Source organism: Oreochromis aureus, linkage group 5 (assembly GCF_013358895.1).
Source record: "Oreochromis aureus strain Israel breed Guangdong linkage group 5, ZZ_aureus, whole genome shotgun sequence".
Lineage (NCBI taxonomy): Eukaryota > Metazoa > Chordata > Actinopteri > Cichliformes > Cichlidae > Oreochromis > Oreochromis aureus.
The window spans coordinates 18,767,020-18,790,976 of NC_052946.1; the positions used below are offsets into that span (position 1 = coordinate 18,767,020).

General features: G+C 39.2%; 1 protein-coding gene across 1 annotated transcript in view; it reads right to left on the reverse strand.

Moving 5' to 3' along the window:
* Nucleotides 1–23,957, reverse strand: part of col7a1 (collagen, type VII, alpha 1) — a 63,357-nt gene that overhangs the window by 266 nt on the left and 39,134 nt on the right. Inside the window, exons 88-119 of the mRNA XM_039612407.1 lie at nucleotides 21,472–21,507; nucleotides 21,300–21,359; nucleotides 21,141–21,185; nucleotides 21,016–21,051; nucleotides 19,011–19,046; nucleotides 18,867–18,926; nucleotides 18,625–18,750; nucleotides 18,465–18,536; nucleotides 18,221–18,256; nucleotides 18,076–18,135; nucleotides 17,929–17,973; nucleotides 17,493–17,528; nucleotides 17,331–17,366; nucleotides 16,948–17,004; nucleotides 16,760–16,831; nucleotides 15,627–15,698; nucleotides 15,478–15,513; nucleotides 15,290–15,370; nucleotides 13,530–13,583; nucleotides 13,180–13,233; nucleotides 13,012–13,074; nucleotides 12,864–12,926; nucleotides 12,602–12,718; nucleotides 11,325–11,402; nucleotides 10,505–10,558; nucleotides 10,304–10,352; nucleotides 10,074–10,082; nucleotides 5,382–5,462; nucleotides 4,957–5,085; nucleotides 2,495–2,662; nucleotides 1,936–2,118; nucleotides 1–1,852 (exon numbers count right to left, since the gene is read on the reverse strand). The exon at nucleotides 1–1,852 is cut by the window's left edge and continues 266 nt beyond it. Coding sequence (XP_039468341.1) covers nucleotides 1,824–1,852; nucleotides 1,936–2,118; nucleotides 2,495–2,662; nucleotides 4,957–5,085; nucleotides 5,382–5,462; nucleotides 10,074–10,082; nucleotides 10,304–10,352; nucleotides 10,505–10,558; nucleotides 11,325–11,402; nucleotides 12,602–12,718; nucleotides 12,864–12,926; nucleotides 13,012–13,074; nucleotides 13,180–13,233; nucleotides 13,530–13,583; nucleotides 15,290–15,370; nucleotides 15,478–15,513; nucleotides 15,627–15,698; nucleotides 16,760–16,831; nucleotides 16,948–17,004; nucleotides 17,331–17,366; nucleotides 17,493–17,528; nucleotides 17,929–17,973; nucleotides 18,076–18,135; nucleotides 18,221–18,256; nucleotides 18,465–18,536; nucleotides 18,625–18,750; nucleotides 18,867–18,926; nucleotides 19,011–19,046; nucleotides 21,016–21,051; nucleotides 21,141–21,185; nucleotides 21,300–21,359; nucleotides 21,472–21,507 — 2,133 coding nt within the window. The 3' untranslated portion in view covers nucleotides 1–1,823. The remainder of the gene's footprint in view (nucleotides 1,853–1,935; nucleotides 2,119–2,494; nucleotides 2,663–4,956; nucleotides 5,086–5,381; nucleotides 5,463–10,073; nucleotides 10,083–10,303; nucleotides 10,353–10,504; nucleotides 10,559–11,324; nucleotides 11,403–12,601; nucleotides 12,719–12,863; nucleotides 12,927–13,011; nucleotides 13,075–13,179; nucleotides 13,234–13,529; nucleotides 13,584–15,289; nucleotides 15,371–15,477; nucleotides 15,514–15,626; nucleotides 15,699–16,759; nucleotides 16,832–16,947; nucleotides 17,005–17,330; nucleotides 17,367–17,492; nucleotides 17,529–17,928; nucleotides 17,974–18,075; nucleotides 18,136–18,220; nucleotides 18,257–18,464; nucleotides 18,537–18,624; nucleotides 18,751–18,866; nucleotides 18,927–19,010; nucleotides 19,047–21,015; nucleotides 21,052–21,140; nucleotides 21,186–21,299; nucleotides 21,360–21,471; nucleotides 21,508–23,957) is intronic.

Sequence of the window (23,957 nt, forward strand, 5' to 3'; positions counted from 1 at the left end):
CAAATATATTTGTGCTTGCATAGTTATTTTTATGGAGAGAAGTGCGAGGAGTTATTTGAGGAATCTGCGGGCTGGAGTTTTATTTAACGTTTGCATGGATAACATTAGAAAACTGAAGAAGTAAAGTTTGGATCAGCTCTTAAGATGTGTCGCAGGTGAAGACAGGAAATCACTGTTTCTGAAAGCCTGGTGTGAAGGCTGAGGCTAGTTGTATACATTTCATGTTATTTCTTTGTTTTCTTTTTCTTTTTTCAGGGTGTATGTGTTTACATCACGTTATTTAACCTAAATACTCTGTGCTGTTAACATGTAACATATGACGCCATTATCCTTTAATCCTTTAAAGCCAAGTTTGATTCATGGGTTTTTCAGTCTTCTGCGTCATCACTGTGATTTTTTTCTCCCAAAAACTTGACAAATATGAGTTAAGTTAAAACTCATATATGCAAATCAATATTTTCAGTATTTATTTTTGATTTTTGTCATTCCATTTTTGGGGTTATTTTAACTGCTAACTCTAAATTGCCCACAGGTGTGAATGGCCCTGCAACAGACTGGGGAGCTGTCCAGGGTGTAACCTGCCTCTCTCGCCCTATGATAGCTGGGATAGGCTCCGGCCCCCTCGCGACCCTGACAAAGATAAGCAGAAGAGAATGGATGGATGGATTTTCAAAAAACTTTGATTTTTGGGGGAATAATTTCACAGTTTAGGCTTTAAAGGTTTAAAGGCAGTTTAGTTTTTTTTAACTAAAACCTGTTCATGGTTTTAGTGTTTTAAATCAATTCACAAAAATTCACAATTTCTTACAAAGTTGAAAGTTGCTCAAGGGGGAATATTGTTACTTTGTGCAGGTAACGCCTTTGTTTCCAGAACCTACACCGGTGTCTACTTTTTCTTCTTTGCTAAATAGCACAGAGCCAGTTAAACAGTGTGTACATAGATGGAAATAGTGTACAACTACACCTGCACCTTATTACACAGCATTGTGTAGTTACCATTTGAGTGAAGTTCATAACAGATGCTGTTTGTCCTGTCGTCTAAAACTAAGTCATTCAGCGTTGCAAAGAAAAATTACATATTGTTTTTTTCCCCTTGTTTTTGTTTCGCTGAAATAACGTCATTTATTCCTGTGTATTTTCTCTAAGTTTGAAATGAACTGTGCTTTTTTAGCATTGTATTAGAGCGAGAGAGAGGCACAGTGTTTGCCAATCTGTTTACTGTTTACAATCCTCTATTTTTGGTCCTTTTGTGTTTCTATGAACAGAGCTTGTAAAGGATTGCAGTTTGTTTTTCTGGAGTTAAATTTCAAAATCAGAACAAAAAACAAAACAAACAAAAAAAGTAACTTAGTGTGAAATATTTAGCAATTTCTTTCAGGTAATAAGTGAAACTGCAGGCATCTTGCAAATGATGAATAATGATCGCAACCTGCAAACAACAGCCTCCATCAAACAACCAGCAAGTTACTGAAACATACTGAGCTTCACCAAATTGGTAATCTTCCTAAGCAGCAAGATGTTATTCCACTGTACGATGAGTTTGGCAGTTTAGTATCAATACTGTAGCAGTGTGCCACACGAACTGCACTCAATACTGTGGTATGGTGGAATAGTTAAACTGAGATGTGTTAAAGTCAGGTAAACAAGCAAAAGAAAAAACAGACCTATGAGGCATTGCGGTCTCCCTTTTTAGCAGGGTAAAGTTTGGTTGAGTTAAAAAAACAAAACAACAATAAATAAACAAAAATAAAACCACTGACATTTGAGATCATAGTGATCTACAAAAGCCTACCATCCTGTGGCGGAGGACGAGTGGGCCACAATCATCGCGCTGTCTTAAAGGGAGGAGAACCTGCACAAAAGATCTACTGTTAGCTTGCATGCATTATATACTGGACTTAAACTAGTGTGTCTGTGTCTTGCTTCTATTTGTACCATCAGCCTCCCCAAGACAGGTCTCTTCACACTCCTCCAGGTGAAGGAAACGGTTGTCATTTCCTTCACAGCCGCTGTAGATGAAGGGCCTGCAGGCTTGAGCCTGTCTGTTAAAGTACCAGCGCATAGTGTACTTTCCACAGCTTCCCTCATCCATGGGCAGCAAGCACAGGTCTGCTGGAGCTGCAGAATACATGCATACATGTAAAACTTGTGCATATAGAGATACAAAGAAAACGAGACCAAGGCAGGCCAGGCAAACAGGATCAGTGGGAATAAGAAGCAGCAGGAAACAAGATCATGAGATTGTCAAGCCAATCTATTTATTTCAACACTTCTTGTTTCCAAAGCAACATATTAACACTTCTTTGTTTTTGCCTTATTTTGTTGGATGCATGCTTGTATTTAATAATACTGTATGACACCCTTAAAAAAACAAAAATCGGACAACAGCAGAGCAGCCAATGCACCCTGAGACATACACAGAGAGACAGACACCAGATGGCCAGTAGTAAGGATGAATAAATCCCCAAGCAGGATGACGAATGAGCTGGTTTACCTTCCCCTTTGACTCTCCTCTTGGACCTGACTGTTCTGGACTTGACTGCTTTCAGATGTGTAACTTTGACTGCTTCCTGACCATCAGCTGTTGCCTGATCGTCAGCACTTGCTGATTTGTTAGGTTCAACTCTGACTGTTTTCTCAGATTTCTTTCTGTCAACCTCACCTGTCGATGCACACACAGACACACACAGACACACCAAAGAAACACAGCAAACAGCACAGACAAGGTCAACAGAAAATTTCTAAACACAATGGTCACAATGATACAATGACAAAGACTGAACAATCCATGTTGTCAACATGACAGGTCACAGGCTCTGGATGGTGTGGGCTTGTAGCAGGCTGTGTGATAAATACTCGAGTCTCATTATGACGAAATTAAAACAAATTGAAAAGCAGGCACATAAGATAAGCAGCTTCACCAGCACAAACTCAATTATGGCTTCAAAGCATAAATTTGGCATGCCTTTTTGGGTTTAACACGTGAAACAGAAAATTATGTAGCACATATAATACATTTGGCAAAAGTCAGGGTCATAGTTACTGACTAAAAGTGACTTTTTCATAAGTTTAATGACAGCCACTATAGTCAAATGAAGATTATTAAATCCACCTGCGGTAATTTTTATTTGGTGGCGTGGCAGCATAAGGTGCGGAGCACAGCATCAGGGGTTCCTTACAGGGGATTTATACTTTTATGCTAATTTCCTGCACTGTAGATATGTCGTAGACCAAAACTTTCTGAATGCCAACTCTATAACCTGATCTATACCTCGCAGTAACTACTGTGACCAAATGCCACTGTCAATGCAGCCACACAATGACATCGGTTGGCTACACTGTAAGCTCTGCGTTGATTCACCAGAGAAGCAAAATTGAGATGTTATGCTATTGTCACACTTGGAAAAACAGAAGACCAAAATTACAGCGACTATGCCCAGCAATTTGTGATCTCCTTGCTTTTGAAATGGTTGCTTCAAAGACCGGGATTAAGTCTGTGCGTCAAGACAGTAAAATGATAAAAAGATGGAGTTACACTTGTTTTACTTGACCTCTTTCTATGTTATAACTTCACTGTTCTCCACGGCTGTCTGACGGACCAAAAACAGCACAAGCGAGAGTAGCCCACAGACCAGCTGTGCCACATACTTTGAGCACTGCTTTCACCGACAGTGGACGCTCTCTGCCAGCACACCCGTTATCCATGAGCTGCCAGCAGACCGCGATAATGCTACCGCTGCTGAACCATGATTGCAGCTGTAGTCTAACTAATCTTTACTAGTTTGAGTCAAATTGACAACTACATGACATTTTTTTCTGATATTACGGCGATTAACTGTGATAAACTGGAAACAGTTGCAAACGTGTTGCAATCTGATGTAAATGTCTTGCAATATACATGCTAAAAGGTATTTATTAGGGGTATGCTGGATCTCTAAATTAGTTATGATGGTGCAGAATCAAAATCAAATCACAGCTTAAATTAATGTGCACAGTTTTCTCAGTGTCATGGTTTCTCTTCAGACAAAAGTGATGAATTCAAACAAAATAACACAAACAGTTTAACATGCCAGAAGTAACAAGTGATCACTATTTAATCTTCTGCACCATTTAACTTCAAGATAATGTCATTGTCAATGTTCAGTATCAATTAAACAAAGACAACAAACTGTGCATACAAAATTTAAAGACACCCTTAGTAGCAAGGGTTTCTAACTACAGGATATGACACACAGGTGCCCCGGTGCATAACTGCAATCCTCCAAGTTGAAATAAAAAGCAGAAGATCTCACATCTGGAGGCAACTCTTCCAACAGTTTCAAGATCACCACCCACACACTGGCAATATGTCTGCTTTTAAGAATTAGACAGTGCGTATTTGCAAACCTTCACCGATCTGTCTGTGAGAGGCTGCAGTTAGTCTGAGTTAGGCTGCTATTGTTTGACAAAACTTTTGAAAACACGTTGCTCCAGTGAGGTTACCTATGCAGTTCTCCTGCAATCTAAACTGGTTCCCACAATTACCTGCAATCGGTCACCAACAACAAAAGAATTCAGTGAAATCATTTGGCAACCACTGACTTTTCGTAGTCACAGGGAGACTGCCATCCTGTTTTTACTATGGTGTAATGGAGGCTTAAAAAAAGACTATGACACTGATTAATTCAGACATAGCATGAGTTGGTGAGATGGGTTTCCAATTGGTTTGCAGGACCAAAACAACTGTAGGCAGAATAGAAGCAGTTTAATCACTGTGCTCTATATGAGGTTTGCCAAGTGAATGCATAGAAAGCTATCAGCTGACACATCATCATTTCATTATATAATGTGGTTATATTCAATCATGATGGCCACAAATTGAAACTGATACTGGAGGATACTGTTCTGTCTTCACCCATGTCTATCTAGCTATCTCACTTTAGGAAAACATTGGAAATAGTGTAAAACAGAAACTACCATCACTCTGGTTGACCGAGGGAGATGTGAAGTAGAGCATCTCCTCCAAGGGGTCGTCATAGGATTCGACAGAGTAGACATGCTCGTAGTCTGGGTCATTGGTATTTACCACCATGTGCAGCTCACGGCCTGAAAGAAGAGCAACATCAGGCAGGATCATCAGAGATCAATGACAACCTCTAATTTTTGGATTGAACCAGGCCTGAAAATAACTGACCTCAGTAGAACAAGGCCTATACTCTACCACTGTATTTTTCTTTATGTAATGAGACGTATATATTATTTTGTCGGTAGAACAGAAATGGAGTTCTCTGTTTTCTTGATGAGAAAACCACCCAAATGCTCAGAGTTCTCCAAATAAAGGACGACCAGTTAAATGTGTTTGTTAGGACAGATACATAGACAGACTGGAAGGAAACACTCACCCTCCTCACCCTTCAGCGCCAATTGTTGCTCTGGTGTAGGCAGAGCCCTGACTGGCGGGTACCGAATGTTCGGACCTGAACCTGGGAGAGCCAGATAGGACAGGGACACCGAGACAGGCACAGGCAGAATTCAGAAAGCAAGAGGGATAGGGTAAATGTTACACGAGGGAGAAAAGGGGGGTTGAAAAAGCAAAATGGTGAAAAAAAGAGAGGACAGAACATTCTGGTAGTAACACATTTAGACACATAAGCCAACAACAACCCCAAAGTACCCAAAAAATCATTCCACCATACCAACACAGACACCAGCTTCAAGGATTCATCCACTTTTTGCAAGACTTTGTCACTGTAGGACAAGCTCACAGAAACTGGTTATAATCCTTTAAGGACTCTAGTCACTGCTATAAAGTAGAGATGGACCGATCCGATATTACGTATCGGTCCGATACTGACCTAAATTACTGGATCGGATATCGGCGAGAAATAAAAAATGTAATCCGATCCATTAAATAAAAAAAAAAACACCTCACAAAACTTGCGACATGGCGTAACTCGGCTCATAACCGTAGCAGTCGGAGCAGTGTGCATCACGTGATAGAGCGGCTGTGTGTATTTGTAGCCTCGCTACCAAACCAGCATTTCATCTCTGAGGAAGTTATCCCAGAGAGAAGTAAAGCAAGTGTGTAAGTTCATCTCTGAATGTTTGTAAAGCGTTCCCATGTTAAGCTTAACAACCGATATATGGAGCGACTGCCTCTCTCTCTCTCCCTCTGCTGCTGCTACTTCAATCCTGAAACTGATCAATGATCAGCTGATCGGCTTTTCTGTCGCGAGTCCATCTCTCTTCTTTGTTTTTGGCCCACTTTGCACCAGAAAGAGGAAACCAGCAGCTGAACAACAGCAGCACGTTTAACCTTGATAAGCTGTTGTTAGAATTTATTTAATATTACTTTCTACACCAGGATCCTTTTCTACGTAGCTGACGGCTGGTAACTGTGCAGGGGCGGATCTAGCAAAGTTTAGCCAGGGGGCCGATAGGGCATTAACAGGAAAAGGGGCACAAAGACATACTTTTCTTTCTTATTCTCATTTAAAATGTCTAGCTTGTAATAAATAATTATCTGAATCTTACACCCAAAGTTTTAATCTGATGTAAAATGTATAGAAGTCCATTACTGTATATAGTAACTGTTAAGTCTAATATACCCTAGTAAGCTATAGTACTTTTTCCTTTGGGAAGGTACGATCTGTGAATTCTGCAATTCTGTAGAAGAAAGATGTTGAATCTATTTAATTATTCTTGAAAAATAATTTATTTCTGTGCATTTTTTTCACCCTGCATCAAATTAAAGTTGATTACATCGATTAAGCATCATGAGGTGGAGGGTGGGGGGTGGTTCCCTATTTTTTTTTGCTGGGAGTTTGCAACCCTATTAGTTAGGTTGCTTAATATTTCTGCTAAGTACTCTTTAAAATACCAGAATAGGGAGGATGGAGCAGGTTTAAGTTTATTAGATTGATCAGTGTTGCTGAACTATGAAATATTTTGGGTGCAGTGTATTTTTTACATGCAGGTATAACAGAATAGCTTTAGTGTTGTTGTTTATTTAAACTTGAGTATGAACTTATACAAAATGCAGCAAGATATTAAAAAAAACAGTTTTATTGATTAAAAAGCACACTATATCGGATTCATATTGGTATCGGCAGATATCCAAATTTATGATATCGGTATCGGTATCGGACATAAAAAAGTGGTATCGTGCCATCTCTACTATAAAGACTTGTGTCACTCCAGTCAAAAGTGACTGTAAACTAAAACTATTACAGAGTTATTCATTAATAAACATGCAGCTATTTCTTAGATAATAATACATCAGCTAAACATGAGTTAAATTTTGTGTTGGCCTCAAACTTGCATACTGTATTTATTAACAGCCTGCCTCGCCAACACTTATCTCATGCGGGTGCTGCTTGATAACACTGATGTGGTCTTGCATTGATTAACAGCTCGAGCAACAAACACATTAGTGCAAACTCTGAGAAAGTTTATCAGTGGAGGTTCACATCAGCTTTCATTTGATTCATTTACTTTAGCATATTCCATGTTATTTACTTTTACAGAAATATAATAACTCAGGGATTAAAAATCCCCAAACAGGACAAAACTGCAAAAAAAATTTTTCATAATTTATCTGAAGAAGCTGAAAAAAGTTATTTCGTGAAAACCACTGGTATTATTTATACCATCATCTATTATAAAAACTTCACTAAACGCCCTATTGCTCACGGTGGCTTAAGGTGCAGACTTCTAGTATTTTTTTTTTTCCGAGGGACTGAAAAAAATAGTGCACTGATTTCTGCAATGACTGAATTCCAGCAATTTTTATACATTACCCTATTATGTATCCTATTATCAGAGGCTCAAATTCTCCAATTACACTTGGAGAACAAAATTCATATGTTAAAAAGAGTTTCATGACGAGGTCTGAACCATTTCTTCATTATTTCTTCCTATTTTTATGCGGAAAAAGGTCTGGAAATGATTGCAAGTGTGGCATTTACATTAGGCAGCAGTGGCCACAATGCACAAAATAGCTCCCAATGCAAATAAAAAAGGGCATGCTTGCAAAAACAAAGCAAATCAATCATCCAGCCACTGTTAGGAGTCTCAGAATAAACAGCTTGGTGCATACTGGCAAAAACAACATACTAGTGGGCTAGACTATTTAAAAGCCAAGCGTAGCCACACAAGATAATAGTGATTGATATGTGCAGGATCTCATTTATGTTAAAGGAAAACACGTCACAACATTTAGTTAACTGAAGAATATTCTCCAAGAAATGGGGATATTGTTGTCACCGTAAACAGAAGTCTTCACAAGAGAAAATACAGATTCACCAGAAGTTGCAAACCATTTATAAAACTCAACAATAAAAAGGCAAGGTGATGCATGAGCATGAATAGGGTCCAAGGACACTGAGTCATTGTTTATTGATGATATGACAGAAGGCAGAGGCAGCTGGGTGAATTCTGAAGTAGATGTAAAGAGTGAAAAAGAAAGTTTTCAGTCCTCTGATAAAGTGCATCATTACTGCTTCAACAGGAATTAAGAGGGTAAGTAGCATAATCAAATTGATAATCAAATGCACTGTTGTAACTGATCATCAGTAAGTGTGACCACATCTATGAAGGCATACATTTTGACATTTTGCTATTCTGGAGCTTTCAGATGTGTTTTAACAATGCCACCATTTTCCTATGAGTGGATGTCCCAGCAAACTCACTCCAAGGTCAGACTGTGCAATGCTCAGATACAGACTCTACAACCCTCAGCACGTTAAATGTTAAAGTTATTGATGCTAAATTAGAAAAAAGAGTGAACAAATACAGCTATTTTGAGCTGTTCTCTAAGCATGGCAGCACAGTTTATGCTAAGTTGAAGCTGAAAAAAACCACATAACTAAAAACAGAAAAAAGCGCAGATGTTGGCCATGATACACACTGTCACGTTTGTAGAAAATCAAACACCACATACCACCAAAAACACCTCATACACCTCCTGTCAAGAACGGTGGTGGAGCGCTGATGATTTAGACTTGTTTTGTGGCCACAGCACCTGGACACGTTACGGTCACTGAGTCAACCACAAACTCCTCTGTGTACCAAAGTATTTTAGAGCCAAATGTGAGACCATCTGTCCGACAGCTAAAACTTGAGGGTAAGTGAGTCAAATGGCGGGATATTGATCTCAAGCACAGCATAAAATCGACAACAGGATAGCAGGAAAAGAAAAGAAGATTTTGCAATGGCCAAGTCAACCTGATTGAAATGCTGTGGTGGGACCCTAACAGCACTGTGCATAAACAGACGCCACAAGCCGCAATGAAGTGAAGCAACACTGTAAAGAAGAGGGAACCGAAAGTCCTTTGCAACCAGGCTGCAGACTAGTCAAGTCATACAGAAAACGATTAGTGCTGTTAAAGGTGGTTCTGCAAGTTAGTGAATCATGGCGTGTATTTTCCTGATCACATTACTGCACATGGAAACATTCAGCCAAATGCACCAAAGCTGACAGGATGGATTCTCACAGAACAGATGGGCAATGACTCAAAACATACTTTGAACAAAATCCAGGAGTTTTTGAAAGTAAACGTTGAATATTCCTCAGTGGCTGAGTCAGCAATTGATGTCAACCCAATTTCAGTACTAAGTACTAATTCTGCACTCTAAGCCTATATTCATCACACGACTAGAACATGTTTTAGTTTTTTTTTTAAAAGTGCCAGTATCCAAAAATGTGGACCTACTATCTGCAGCACCTGAGAACACACCATTTATACTGTATATTTGAGTATGTGTATGCTTCCTTGCTAATGTTGCCAGCAGTTTTTGTTTTTTATCTTTATTTTAGCTAATGTTGTTCACTCTTGGCATTGTAGGGAAGTGAAAGAAAGGAAAAGAGGTAATGAACATGGAAACAAGATATAGTCTAAACCTTCATGCAGCCCACTTATTCAGAACGAATGCAGTTGAGGTGCTAAACAAGACAAAATGTACTTTTTGTCTTTATCAGATACATGTCACCATCTATAGCGACATATGTGTTACACTATATTACTGTGACTCATGCTAAATCATAGCCCTTCTGTCAGCTTTTTTTTTCTGTTGCAGTTGAATGGCTCACTCACCTCCACACGCTGAGCGTCAGACAGATGGACAGGAAGGAAGCACAAAGAGAGGGGAATAATAAAGGTCAGTTTAAACAGTCAAGCCACTACGGTTTCCAACAGCTCTGATGGAATTATATTTCCTCAAAGTTTAGCCATGGCTGTGAGTCATGTGCTGTGATTAACATCTGAAGTTCGACTTGAGGACAATGCTGATATAAATTAGCAAAGGGAGTGCATGTAAGACTCACCACAGTGCTGACTCATCTCTGAGCGAACATACTCTCTGATCTCTTCCTCCTGAACCCAAAATACGAAAGGAACAGGGCAAAACACACTTAGCAAAGACAACCCCGGTATCCACTCCAAGTAAAACTGTGTGTGTGTGTGCGTGCATGTGTATCGTTTGATGTCTTCGGATTACGCCCCTGCGGTAAGGATCAAGCACTGACCGTCATGCCTGCCTCTCCTCTGTCTCCCTTGGCTCCATCTGGGCCCATGTCTCCCTGCAACATGGACAGGTATTAGGACTTATACGACCCACAGAGAGGCTTGCAGCGCATTAATTCATTAAAGTGAGACCAGGTGCCACACATGAAAGAACTTCACAGTCAAAGTGGAAGGTTAAATCACCAATAGTGACTTAAGCTCTTAATACACAGGACTAGTATTTCTTGGGGACCTCTAATAATTAGTGATAACTAATATATGCCAATGCTACAGAACTGTTTGCTCAGCAGTGTTTACTTTATTCTGCTGGCAAAGTAATATACTTAATCGCATTTAGAAAAGTAAAAAAAGAAAAGAAAAGAAGAAGTTGAAGATGTTTATATGATTAAAATGGCTCATTTTAGCCCGTTGCTATGTGGTTGCTAGGCATGCATAATTCAACTTTTGTGCATATAAATGAGATGTTATTGTCATGAACTTGAAATGATGGGATGCTTTCATAAGGTGTTTTAGCTGCATAAAAGCTAAAAAAAATTGCTAGGTGTTTGCCAGGCATTATAATGTATCATGTTTAATTCAACTTTTGCGGATAAAAATTACACGTTACTGTCAGGAAACACAAATGTGATGCTTATAATAAGGTGTTATAAGGTGGATTTTGTTGGCGACCAATTCCTAGAAAGATTGAGTTCAAATCCAAACTCTTGAAGAATGATTTGAATGAGGAATGACAACATTTATTGCAGCATTCTGTAGGGAACATCAAAAATGGAGGCCAACAGCATAATCAAGAAACAGACAGAGACAGGTTTGACAACTGACCGGCTCTCCTCGCTCCCCCGGGATTCCTGGGATACCACGCGGACCAACCGTGGCAGGGCCAATTGGACCTCTCTCCCCCTGACACACAGGCAAAACAACATTAATACAAAGTACATGTAGAGTGGAAAGCATTCACCTAACTACAATGTCCCAGTGCCCACATGATAGACAAATGGTATTCGCTTGTATAGTTTTTATCAGTAAAAGCTGTTATTACCTCACCCAAGAAGGGTATGTTTTTGGTAGCGTCTGTTTGCCCTTAAAATTTGGCTTACATCCACCGAGGTCTTCAAGGTCAGCTTAATCATTTATTGTTCAAGAATTGACAAAAAGCCTTGTGAGGTAGAAACTATGATTCTTAGTGTGCGGCGTGTAAGGTCAATATATAGAAACTACCATGTAAAGATCTAAAATGTCAAGTCACATTTGAGCTTTGACCTCAGCTTCAATGCCAATAGTTTGAGCTGAAGGCCAAAGTGATACTAATGCTCTACAGACCTATTTATAACTATGTTTCTTACTACCACTGTTTCTACAGACAGCATTCGGGGATTTAGGACATGATATATGGGGATTCCTAAATATCACCTTACTTTGAGTGATTCTTGCTGATATTCTATCTCTACTGTATCTCTCGACAAGAAGCAAGACGAACATTAGTGTGTTGATATACAGGAAAATTATACGACAGGCTAAGACAAGAGTGTCTCAGTTTGGGAAAAAAAGTCTCTATCAGCAACATTTGGTTTTGCTCAATTGTCAGCAGCTTTTTTTTTTTAAATTTCCTTGATAATAAAGCAGACAAACCAGTCGAGTACAGGGCTCATCGAGCTGTCAATCATCATGAAGCAATACACAGAAACAAAAACAAAAAAATGTGTCAAGTAAAAATGAAAAAGTAAGAAAAAAACAAAACACAATGAAAGAGAAAGACAAAAAGAAAGTGTTCTCTTTATATGAAGCTTGCATCATATTTTTATGACAAAACTGTCATCATCTTTCATCTTTGTTGCCACCACATTACTCGAGACGCTTGGGTGCAGCTATTTTTTGCAAACAGTGACATAAGTGATACGTTCGCCTATTCTTTCTTCTGTTATACAGATTTTTGTTTCTACTGAAAATTCTGCATAGTCACACTTAATGACGTAAAAATGAACTGTGATATAAATAATTTTTTAAAAACATACTAATATCACAGTCCTACATCCTCGTACATAAAACATGTGGCCAAAGTGTGGAAATAGAAATCGTGAAGCCAAAGAAAGAATAGTCACCTTTTGTCCCTGGAGCCCCTCAGGGCCCTTAGTACCAGCTGGCCCTTGTGGGCCGGTCAAGCCAGGGGTTCCATCTGCCCCTCTGGGACCTGGAGGACCAGGTACACCAGGTAAACCCTACGTGAAACACAGAGACTGTTATTTTTTATGTTTCTGTTGTTTTGAGGATGAATAGTGGTGCAGAATCTATAGATTAGGTACATCACATGGCTAAAGGGAGTACTCGAATTTTAGATTTGTATGTTTAATGTGAGAAACTCACCCTTTCACCTTTCTCTCCCTGAGCTCCTTTGGGTCCTGCAATCCCATCAAAACCACGGTCACCCTACATCCACAAAGAAAAATGACTACACTGTGCATTTGCACTGGAATATGGGACTGGAACTTGAGAGTATGTGCAGAGCACAAACCTTGGGACCAACTAGTCCTTCTTTTCCAGGGATCCCCGGGGCCCCAGAAGGTCCGATGTCCCCCTAGAAAACAAAGAGGGTGTGCCTGATGATGACCACTCTTAACAAAGCACACAAAGACATCCAACACACCACACAATGACTTTTTTCTTCAAATATTAGGCATACCTGTTCACCCTTTCTCCCTGGTAGGCCTGATCTTCCATTGATACCAGCATTTCCCTGAAAATCGCACACAGCCATTATGCTCCACACCATACATACAAATTGCGACCTAACCTATAGAAAGTTAATATGTAACCACGTCATAGCAGCAGAGTAATCACCAAGCAGCTTTATGTACCATCAGCTTTTAACTAATATTAACATGACGTATTTGGTTAACTCATTATTTAAGAAAGAAAAAGAAAACACGAAGCTTCAGAATTATTAAGTATAAGTAAACAACTTCTCCATTCATCTTTACTTGTATTTCTCTTCTTTCTACCATTTCCCGTTTCTCTGCCTCACAAACTCACCTTTTCTCCCTTGGGTCCATCGCCTCCACAAATTCCCTTGGGTCCTCGGTCACCCTGGAAACACAAAAGTTTTTCACTGACAGACATAAAGATCTTTTGTGAGCCACAAAGTGCAAAAACCAGCAAGGCAGAAAGCCCATCCACTCACACTGTTCCTTTACCGAGCACTCACTGTGCACACGAACAAGCACTTTGTGCAGCATATTTCCTACAAAAACAGATATGATGCAGACCTTTGTGCTTTTTCTTTTTTCTCTTTGCAACGGGTATTCAGATGAAAATGTAAAAGTATGTAAAAGCAAATGTGACCAAACAACTGCAGCACATTCAAAGAACTGCAGTTTATGTCTCTGACTCCCATGAATCCGCATGTATGCCTCTGATTTCGATTTGATTTCTACAGATGCATATGGAGAACTCGGGTGATCTCCATTTCTAAATGTCTCCTGTTGTTATTGTTGGCATCCAGCTTACCATTTTCACCATCCCCAAAATAGTCTTTTGAAACCACAACTCACAAATGAGGGGGGATGTCACGGAGAAACCAACATTCACACTTCACAATGATGAGCTTGTGACTTATGTCAGTTAAGTGGTTAAGTATACTCTGTTTATGTATATTCATGTTTAACGTATGGCTTTGGGCACTTGTTGCTGTACTTGTCCTGGCTTCTTCGGTGCATACTGACAATTTGAAGCAAAAAATGTCAAATTTGGATTCTTTACTCCATAAGACCTCTCATCACGGATTTTCAGTCCAGTTCTTGTGTAATCTGGCATACCTCAGCCTGTTTCCCTTCCTTAAGAATGGCTTCTAGACAGCCATCCTTCCACATGAGACCATGTCTGAAGAGGCTTCAGTGAACAGCAGATGGATCAGCTGAAGGGCCCGATGCATCTCTCAGACTGTTTGTCAGGTCTTTAAAATTAAATGAATTAAATTTAATTTAATTTAATTTAAAATTAAAAATTGGTTCTTTGATAAGTTGTCTGTGATGTGTAGACAACATTGGCAGTGGTGCTCTTTTTAGGCTTGAACGATTTATAGGTTAGTGTTAAGTGGCTCAACAAACAAACAAACAAACAAACAAAAAAACATGCCTTTGAATTGGTCAGGTACAAGGACTGGACAGAAAATTGGTGAAAAAAGCCCCCAATGCCCAAAAAAACCCTTTAAAAGCCCCTTAAGAAAGCCTGAAGAATTATTGCTCCATACCACTTTAAAATAGGACAAGAAAAGCTGGATCCTGGGAAACAGAATATAAAGAAATTAAAAGCACCTCAAATCGATTAGTTTCCTTGAGTGAATGTGTTTGATTTGCATCTTTTGTATGTATTTCACCTGCTGTCTTCATGCTTCTCTTGGAGCCGATTCAATAAAGGTTATAATAAAAGAAAAGCGTAGCATGCCTCCACGCCCCTGCGTCACCTCCCACTTTGATCTTTGATTCAAATTGAATTTAAATCCATGAAGTAAGTAAAATAGAAATGGGAATTGAGTCCACCAGGTTGAGTAAAACATCAATTTTCTGATATCAATCATCATAATACAAGGTTGAAAGCATCTATATGTGTGACACAATTTGCACTAATCCTCTGCAATCGCATCAATTTTATGCTATTATTCAGTTATGACTGTCATCACCCACCCCTGAAAAACACTGAAGGGATAAAACCACAAAGAATGAATGAGCACCAGCTCAACACACACACACACACACACACACACACACACACACACACACACACACTGAAAATACCTTAACTCCTCTTATTCCCACGTTACCAGTCTCTCCCTGTTCACCCTTACGCCCTGGCAGTCCATCTTTTCCCGGTAATCCCTAAAAGTCACAAAAAAACACAAATCACCTCTGCTTTTTTTAAACTAATGACAAATCTACACACAGGTAATAAAGAAGCTGCAGTGTGATGGAAGCTAAACACCGACCGATTCACCAGGTACTCCAGGTTGGCCTGCTTCTCCCTGCAGAGACAAAACAGTAATTACAGCAGTGAAATTACTACCTGCGCTGACTGCTGCTATTAATTGGGATTCTAACTTAATCACAATCATCATCCATGAGCAGCGTTGCTTGCCTTCTGCCCACCAGGTCCTCTGGCACCTGGGAAACCAGTAGATCCTCGTTCTCCAGGTTCTCCTCTCAAACCCTAATGTTAAGTACACACATGCACATAAATATGAATATTGATCTTCTTAAAGATCAATACAGTAGTATTTTTATCTTGATTTTTGGCTGCGGCAATATCATAATATTTAAATCATTTTAAGGTTGGAATTGATTCCTGTTAAATCCCAAATCAATGTCTTAGCCTGCATGGCCAACACATACACTTCATCAATGATTTTGCATTATGGATGAGTTCTTTAGAGTAAACACAATAAAAATGCACTAAAAATTCTTTAATGCTGAAACGTTGTTAAGAAAAAAATTGTTAATACAAAACTCTTATCAACCAAAAATGCCAAATATTTGTTGAATGTAGCCAAATAGATATAGATCGATTGAAAAAGCGGCTAACAGCTAATTTACTCCTCCATCATGGTAAAATATGTTCATTACAAGGTTTGGCCAGATAGTGCCTGTGGGTTTAACACTTTACCTTTACCTTAGATAACTTTTTGTGCATTTTTTAGGCAAATATTTGACTAACATTATGGATTACAGTGCGGATATTTTTACACAACACCCAAGACGAGTCACTGCTGTGTAGTTTTAATGCCCCCTTATTCACGAGGGTTCGCCACAGCAGGTTGTTCCACATGTTTGATTTGGCAGATTTTTTTCTTTTACAACCGATGCCCTTCCTGACACAATCCCAAAGGGATTTCTTTCTCCTCCCTGAGAAACAAAGGTCGTGAAAGTGTAAACCACTACTCTAAGTTCTAGTTGTATTTGTATGTTATCGATCTCGGGTATCTCTGTGTGTGACACAGATGCAGCTTTCTAAATATATTTCTAGTGCTGGCTGATAACTCTAAATATTGCCACATTTGGTTCCAAAAAGGCACAAGATAATGTTCACAAAATTTCAGCCAAGCAAGTCCACATCTATTATTTACAGTCTATAGTTTCAGCTTCTGAAATCCAGCAGTTCCTTTCATTTAGTCAATGTCGCTGTAAATTATTTATCTTAATTGACAACAACCTTAATTGATGGGCTGCTTTTCTAACATTATTCAAACCAAACAGTTAATTAATTCATCTTACCACTTCTCCTGGTGGACCTTCTTGACCTTTGACCCCCTTTTCTCCTTGTATACCCTTGGGTCCTCTGTCACCCTAAAAGCAACAACAGTAAAATTCAGAACAAGTTTTAAAAAAAAATATTACGCTATCACAACTAAAGTCAATATTTAGCCACAGTAAACGGTGTCATGAATTTGTTGTTCACTGACTGTTTCTCCTTTGTTGCCCTTTTCTCCAGGAGGTCCTCCCACCAGCACAGTGTCCCCCTGTAAGTGATACTACATCTGTAAGAATCCGCTATAAGCCCCAAGCCAAACACACAATGCTTTATCCTTTTGTCTCTTCTTTCACTATGCATCTTGTAAAATCACAGCTCATTACCATTGCATGTATTTATACATTCCTCCTGCTCTCAAGGAGCCAAATCTGTTGTAAGAGTTCTTTTTAGTAACAGCCAGATCTGAGACATGACTTATTTAGTCCTTTATCCATTCACTGTCTCTGCCGCCTTTACAAATATACACAAATAGACAATCAACAGAGTGAGAGAGTGAGCAGTGGTACTGCTTATTAGATATTAAAATGTACACACCTTCTCTCCTTTGTCACCTTGCGGCCCGCTGTCTCCCTGAAAAGGCATTGCATTCAAGCGTGTCAATTTAATTCACTACTTTACATGAGCTGAAAGCTCAGGGGAAGTAGCTAGGATGATGACAAAAAAAACAAAAAGGGAAACAGGACCAGTGGTATTTACCTTCTCTCCCCGAGCCCCACGATTCCCTGGAGGACCCTAATGAACACAAAAGACACACAAACACATTGCAAACAGCTTTATAATGAAAAATGACTGTGGATGCTTCTGCCCCATCAAATTGCATTAATGATGTAATGTCACAACTCTGTAGGGTGCACGGTTTAATTAAACAGCGAGCATCGGTAGATTCCTGCTGATCGCGCTTTCTAGCTGCAATGCACTGAAAAGCCAAAGACCGACTGACTGAATAATTTACAGTCCAGGAAATACACTGTGACCTTGTGAAGGGCAGCTTTTCTATAATAACAATAAGACTTTGCTTGTGTTCTTTGCTTCACAGCTCAAAACAGATCGTCCTTTGGTTTAAAAAGAAAATTGAGATCTTTGGTGGACAGGCTCTGTCTGCTCCTGAATAAAGGAAAAACTGGATATTTACAGATGGTCCTCTCTCCCCATCCAAGCCGGCTCGACCCTCCTCGCCCTAGGACACGATAGACACAAGATGAGCAGAAATACACAATTCTTAATTTATATATTTTAGGAGAAAAGTTAACAAAGCAGTAACGCAGCCACTGTGTCTTACTCTGGGCCCTGGATCTCCTCTTTCTCCTCTTGCACCGGGGACGCCAACACCAGTTTCCCCCTGGCAACAGAAAATATCTGAATTAAAAAAAGAATCTATAAACATTTATGCTGCTGGAAAAAAATATTGCATGTGAGAGAATCACCTTGTCTCCTTTGACCCCGTTAGTACCAGGAGATCCCTAGAAAACAGATTATTGATCATATAAATCAATATTCAATTTCTTCTTGTCTGTTATGGCATCTCCCTCCATCTAAATCAGATCTATTCTTGATTTTAAGAGCTCAATTTAACCCAACAAAAAGGTGTTCCCATTAAAAACAGGTAAAGTACAATTAACAGTCAAGCCTAAACTGGAAGCTCTCAGGAGAATGTGCTCTGGAACTTACTGCCAATCCAGGAGGTCCAGGAGGGCCAGGAGGACCAACATTTCCTGCACGGCCAACAAAGCCTTGGAGACCCTGAGAATGAAAACACAGACAAAGATGTAAAGGTTAAATTAATAATAATAATAATAACAATAATAAACCTCCTAGTGGATGAACCAACCCTCTCCCCCGGGGGTCCAGGAGGTCCTGGTTGTCCATTTTCTCCTCTCACACCAGGTGGCCCGCTGTCTCCTGTTTTCCCCGCAGGACCTGGAGGACCAGCTGGACCAGGCATCCCTGGATCCCCCTAAAACGCAGTGACATTTTTCACCCTCAAGTGAGGTGCACCTGATACAGCCCGCTATCTGACTGGAAAGATAAAAATATAGATCATCTTTTGCTGCAATGTGTGCTATTACTCACTTTTAAACCTGGAGGCCCAATCCGACCAGGAGGACCTGCAAGTCCTATGCCTTTCTCTCCCTGCAACACACATTTTATCATTGCAGTCACTGTCAGATTGGTTAGACTGCAGGGAAATCAATAAACCAAATGACGAAAGCTCACCTTATCGCCTTTTGGCCCGGGAGATCCCTGTGCCCCCTTAATTAAGTTATGAAAAAAGAAGAATTATTGATTGTGTTATTTACTTTTTCATATTTGTATCAATAGAAAATTAGTCAAAGTAAAACAGAAAAATATTAATGAATTAATTGCTGTTTCATAAATTTATTGTGCAGATTTTGAAATATGTCATAAATGTTCCAGTTTCATGTTGTGAGAACCGTTAATGTGGTTTTTTTTAAAACCTCAAAACCAACAAATCATTAAAATCTTGAGCATCACAGACGTCTGGGCAAAGACAGTAAAAACAGGAATAGCAATTTCAATGTCCTTGTGACTAGAAAAAAGCAGTGTTTGCCCCTGATTGCTTTGACATTGTTTTTTGCATTCAGATGAAAGATTCAGGTGACAGATTGAAAGAAGTTGCAGCAACCAGCTTGTTGCTCAGAGGTTCAGAGCCGTTGGCTGACCCCATTCAATTGCAAGGTGCTGCACAGGTCGTGTGGTGGGAAGCAACCTTTCTCCAAATAAATGACATCCAGCTGAGACTGACTTCAATCACTCTCAGACACACTGGAATAGGAATGCAAAAAACTGCTGCCCAAGATATCCAGATATCTGAAATCACTCCAAGTCAGTTTGCATCAAAAATCTGTAACACTCCTCTTTGCAATATGAGACACAACTCATCTGGTTTCCAACTGGTTGCATTCTGGTTATATTTCTATATAAAAGTAAGGTTGCAAAAGCCTTATGTCATTTTACAGTTAAATTGCCATAGTGGAACAACTACGTCACTATTTTCTGTTTCAGCTCTATGAGGTTCTGCTTAGTAATTAACGTCATTTTCTGTGTAATGTGAATTCCTGTGTATGTAGGCAGCAACAGATAGCAACAGATTTGAGATTTCCACCAATTTATCTCAGTTAATCACTGTATTTTCACAAACAGATGGTGTGTAATTGCTAACTTGACCCCATTCAATCACAAACTGGTAGAAGACCGACTCCGTCTTGTTGCTCTTTTGTTGCTGTCTGGATACACCAAAGTCACTTTAAAGACAGCAGCTGACTCTGCGTGGTCACAGACCTGGGCCCCAACTCGGAAGGAACAATTTCAAAGCCAACAACAATACAAACGCATTTACATAAAGTTGCAACAATTGTCTTCAGCCTGGCTTTTCTCTAGTGTGACTGTAGCATTAGATACACTGTCTATAGACCAGTGTTTCCCCAAAGTGTGGGTTCTAGTGAGCCATAAAAGTGTAGCACAAGAGGTCATTTACATTAAATAACTAGTTTTCTTTTTCAATGTTGTAATTTAGTTTGAAATTAACCTAAAGATCTAAAACCAAATTATTACAAAGTTGATCATATCTCATAAATAGAAATTAGAATTCATCAAATTTCAAATTATATGTTATGCTCAATTATGTGACCTATTTTTATTCCATAAAATATCTTATATCATGTCACTGGGTAAAGGGGATGTGATGGCTAGAAAAAAGCTGCTGATGGAGATGGGGTATACAGATTTCAAACTGGGCCGTGGCATTCTTATATGCTTTAGAAAAATAACTGATTCAGGCATGATTATATAACTTGACTTTGGAGTAAATCAGCTATCAAGTTGTTAAAATGGATTTCACATATGCATGAGGTGGGTGGCACTGAATACTTTTTCTCCTCTTATTACATACACATATACAAATAATATACATTTTATTATTTTGCACTAATATTTACCAAGGCATAGAAGACATTTAAAAAAATCAAACTGTTCAAAATTTGATGAATTTTCTCGAAAAATAAAAACAGTCACTTTAATACCATCGACTATAATGGATCACTGGATTTGTTTTATGTGAAATTACACAAAATTACACACTACTATTGACATCAGCATTGCAAATCTTCCATAAAAGCATAAACACCATGACTAAGACTTCATTAAAAAATCTAATATCACTTTCTGAAATCCAGTTGGGCAGTGGAAGTTGATTACTCACATCTTCTCCAGGTTCTCCTGATTCACCAGCTTGTCCCTTGTATGACAACAGACAACACACTGTGAATGTACCTTCATATTTGTATATGTAAGTAGGTTATTATTTTGTCCCATTATCGTACTCACTCTTTCTCCTTTGATGCCAGCAACACCTTTGTCTCCCTTGTTACCCTGAATGACAGCAGTTGTGCATTCAGATATACAATTTTAATGAAAAAGCACTTAACATTTCCAGTCTGTCCCTCTCACTCACTGAGAGGGAGCTTGCGGTTTGGTCAGACTCACCTTTTCACCAGTTGGACCTCTCTCTCCAGCTGTGCCTGGCAGCATTAAACCAGGAGGACCCTGCATCAATCAGAACCAGGAAAGTGCTGTAAGCTGCATTCGTAAATGCTGCTCTATTGCGTCACTTCATGCTGCAGCTACTTCCACATTAATGGCAATAGGAGTGACTCACCCTCTCTCCTTTGGGTCCAGGAGGTCCAGCCACAGCCTGTGTACAGAGTACAGAAGAAGGAGGAAAATAACAGTAATTACCTGCACAGCACGATGTGGGTTGTTGTTCATTAAAAGATGCCAATGTGTACCTAAAAGCTTTGGTATTAAGCATCATATTAGCTTAATCATCTTTGCTTCCAGCTCTCGAATATTAAGAGCCTGAATGTCTTCAGGAAGGACAGCCAACAAATGCACACTCACTGTTTAAGAATAGCACAGCAGACTGTGAAAACATTTGAAAGTCTATTCAACTTCACTGGCAAAAGCCTGCAGATGCAAGTCCAGTGTGTCTTATCACTTGTACACAACAATATTTTAAAGGCAATTTAAGAAACACTGGATTGTAAGGACTGATTCAAAAAATGCTTAAATCCAGAAGTTACTTTGTGATAAAATTCTGTTTTTGTTCGTGGTGTCCAAACATGTTTCACCACCCCGATAAGGAAGAATAAAGGAAGCAAAGTGGAATAAACGAAGTGCATTATGGAGTGTGACAGACAAACTACAAAAGTACTGTGCTTCAGAACACAGGCATCACTTCCTGTTAAAAAGGGAGTTCTTCCTCCCTGCTGTCATTTGCAGGGAGGAAGTTCACCAGATCATTGAGCTTTTCTCTCTCATATCACATTGTTTTTACCTCAAAATATAAAGCAGCTAAAGATCATGCTTGTTGTGAGCTGGACACAAAAAAGACACAAAAACAATGTGAAGTAAAACATCTTCACAAATCAGGTGAGGATTATTGCAGGGATTCTCAAAGTTTAGTGACATAGTGCCAGTTTAGGAAGGCAGCATATGCCTGATTGCCACAGAGGAAAAAGGCAAACTTTTAGTTGTATGTAGTCATTTTTTATTCTGGCTTTTATTTTAATAACCATTAACCATTAATAACCATTAATTTCCTGACATCAGCTGTAATTTTACAAAGTTGGGGGAAGTTTATTCTGCCATTAGGCCAGAGTTGAAAATACATATCAGTACTCTCTAGGAGTGTGATACTTAGTAGTAGTACTGCATGAACTGTACTTGATGAAATGTACAGTAGATCATTCTTTTCTTGCTGCAGTAAATTGAGGGCTGTCAATGATCACCTTCGAGATCTCTGGTGTTATCGAAAGTCTGGAAATTACTATAAGTCAAGCGAGTGAGCGCAACCCTTAAGTGAAGGGAGTATATGTGTGTGTGTGTGTGTGTGTGTGTGTGTGTGTGTGTGTGTGTGTGTGTGTGTGTGTGTGTGTGTGTGTGTGTGTGTGTGTGTGTGTGTGTGTGTGTGTGTGTGTGTGTGTAGGTGTGACAACAAATGTTGGAGAGAAATCCTGAGCAGATGAACAAGTTGTCTGTGGCAGCTTATCAGAGTCACTCAAGAAACTGAATAAATATAACCATTCAGGAAAAAAATGAAAACAAATCCATTTCATAAGTCGTTTTATTTTCATGTCTTGCACTAAATGCATCTTCTTCAGTGTTGTCGGGCATCGGAAGTGAACCAGTTCATGGCAACACAGACAACACCGGTGCTTTTTGAATGTTTTCTATACATTGAAGCTACAACGCTGAATTACTAATGTTTTCAAAAGCATGCCATAATGTGTCTGTGAAGGTTCTCAGTCGTCCAGGTCATCGTAGTCTAAGGAGCTTGGAAAGAAAAGCGTCTGGACTTCTTTAAGTTTCCTTGAAGACGTTTCACCTCTGAATTCAAGCAACTTAAAGAAGTCCAGACGCTTTTCTTTCCAAGCTTCTTAGACCATGCCATAATGTCTTATGTTAAAGAAACCCCAAGTTAATTGGCATGAAAAGCATGTGGCATTATAATAGTTTACTTTTGTCTGAATGTTTGCGTCTCGCGATTAAATGAACAGAACCAAATTATGTTTTAAAATATAGGGTAACTCAAATTTTTTTTGAAGTTTTGAAACCCCGCGTTTCAATAATTGGAAAAACAAGCAGCTGATATTGTTCTTAAAAACAAATTTGTTAATTCCAGCACTGTAACACACTCTTCATTCTAGACTGTACACTATGTTAATGTAAACCACTTATAAAGGGTGGCAAAATTCAACAACATTAACAGCCTGCCATTAAAACAAGTCAGATCTGCTGAGTCTGCATTGGAGGAAATGTTCAATTCATTACAAAAAGTAACAGTTTAATTAGAGCTTATGGCACAATTAAAACTATTAATGTACACTGTTTTTTCTATATTAGAAATGTTTAAAAAAACAATCCATCAAACCATCAGTAATAAAAAGTCAAGTCACGTTAAAGTGTGGAAAACTGTGATAATGTGAGAAGCAGGGAACAGGGAACATTATGTAAGTGACCTTCTCTGTCATTTTGAGTTTTCATCTGCAGGAATTTGGCTTAATTTTCATCGTCACTGACAGAATCAACACAAGGAAGCCAAACAACCCCCTTTAACAGATGTCTCCCATCACTCGTTAACAG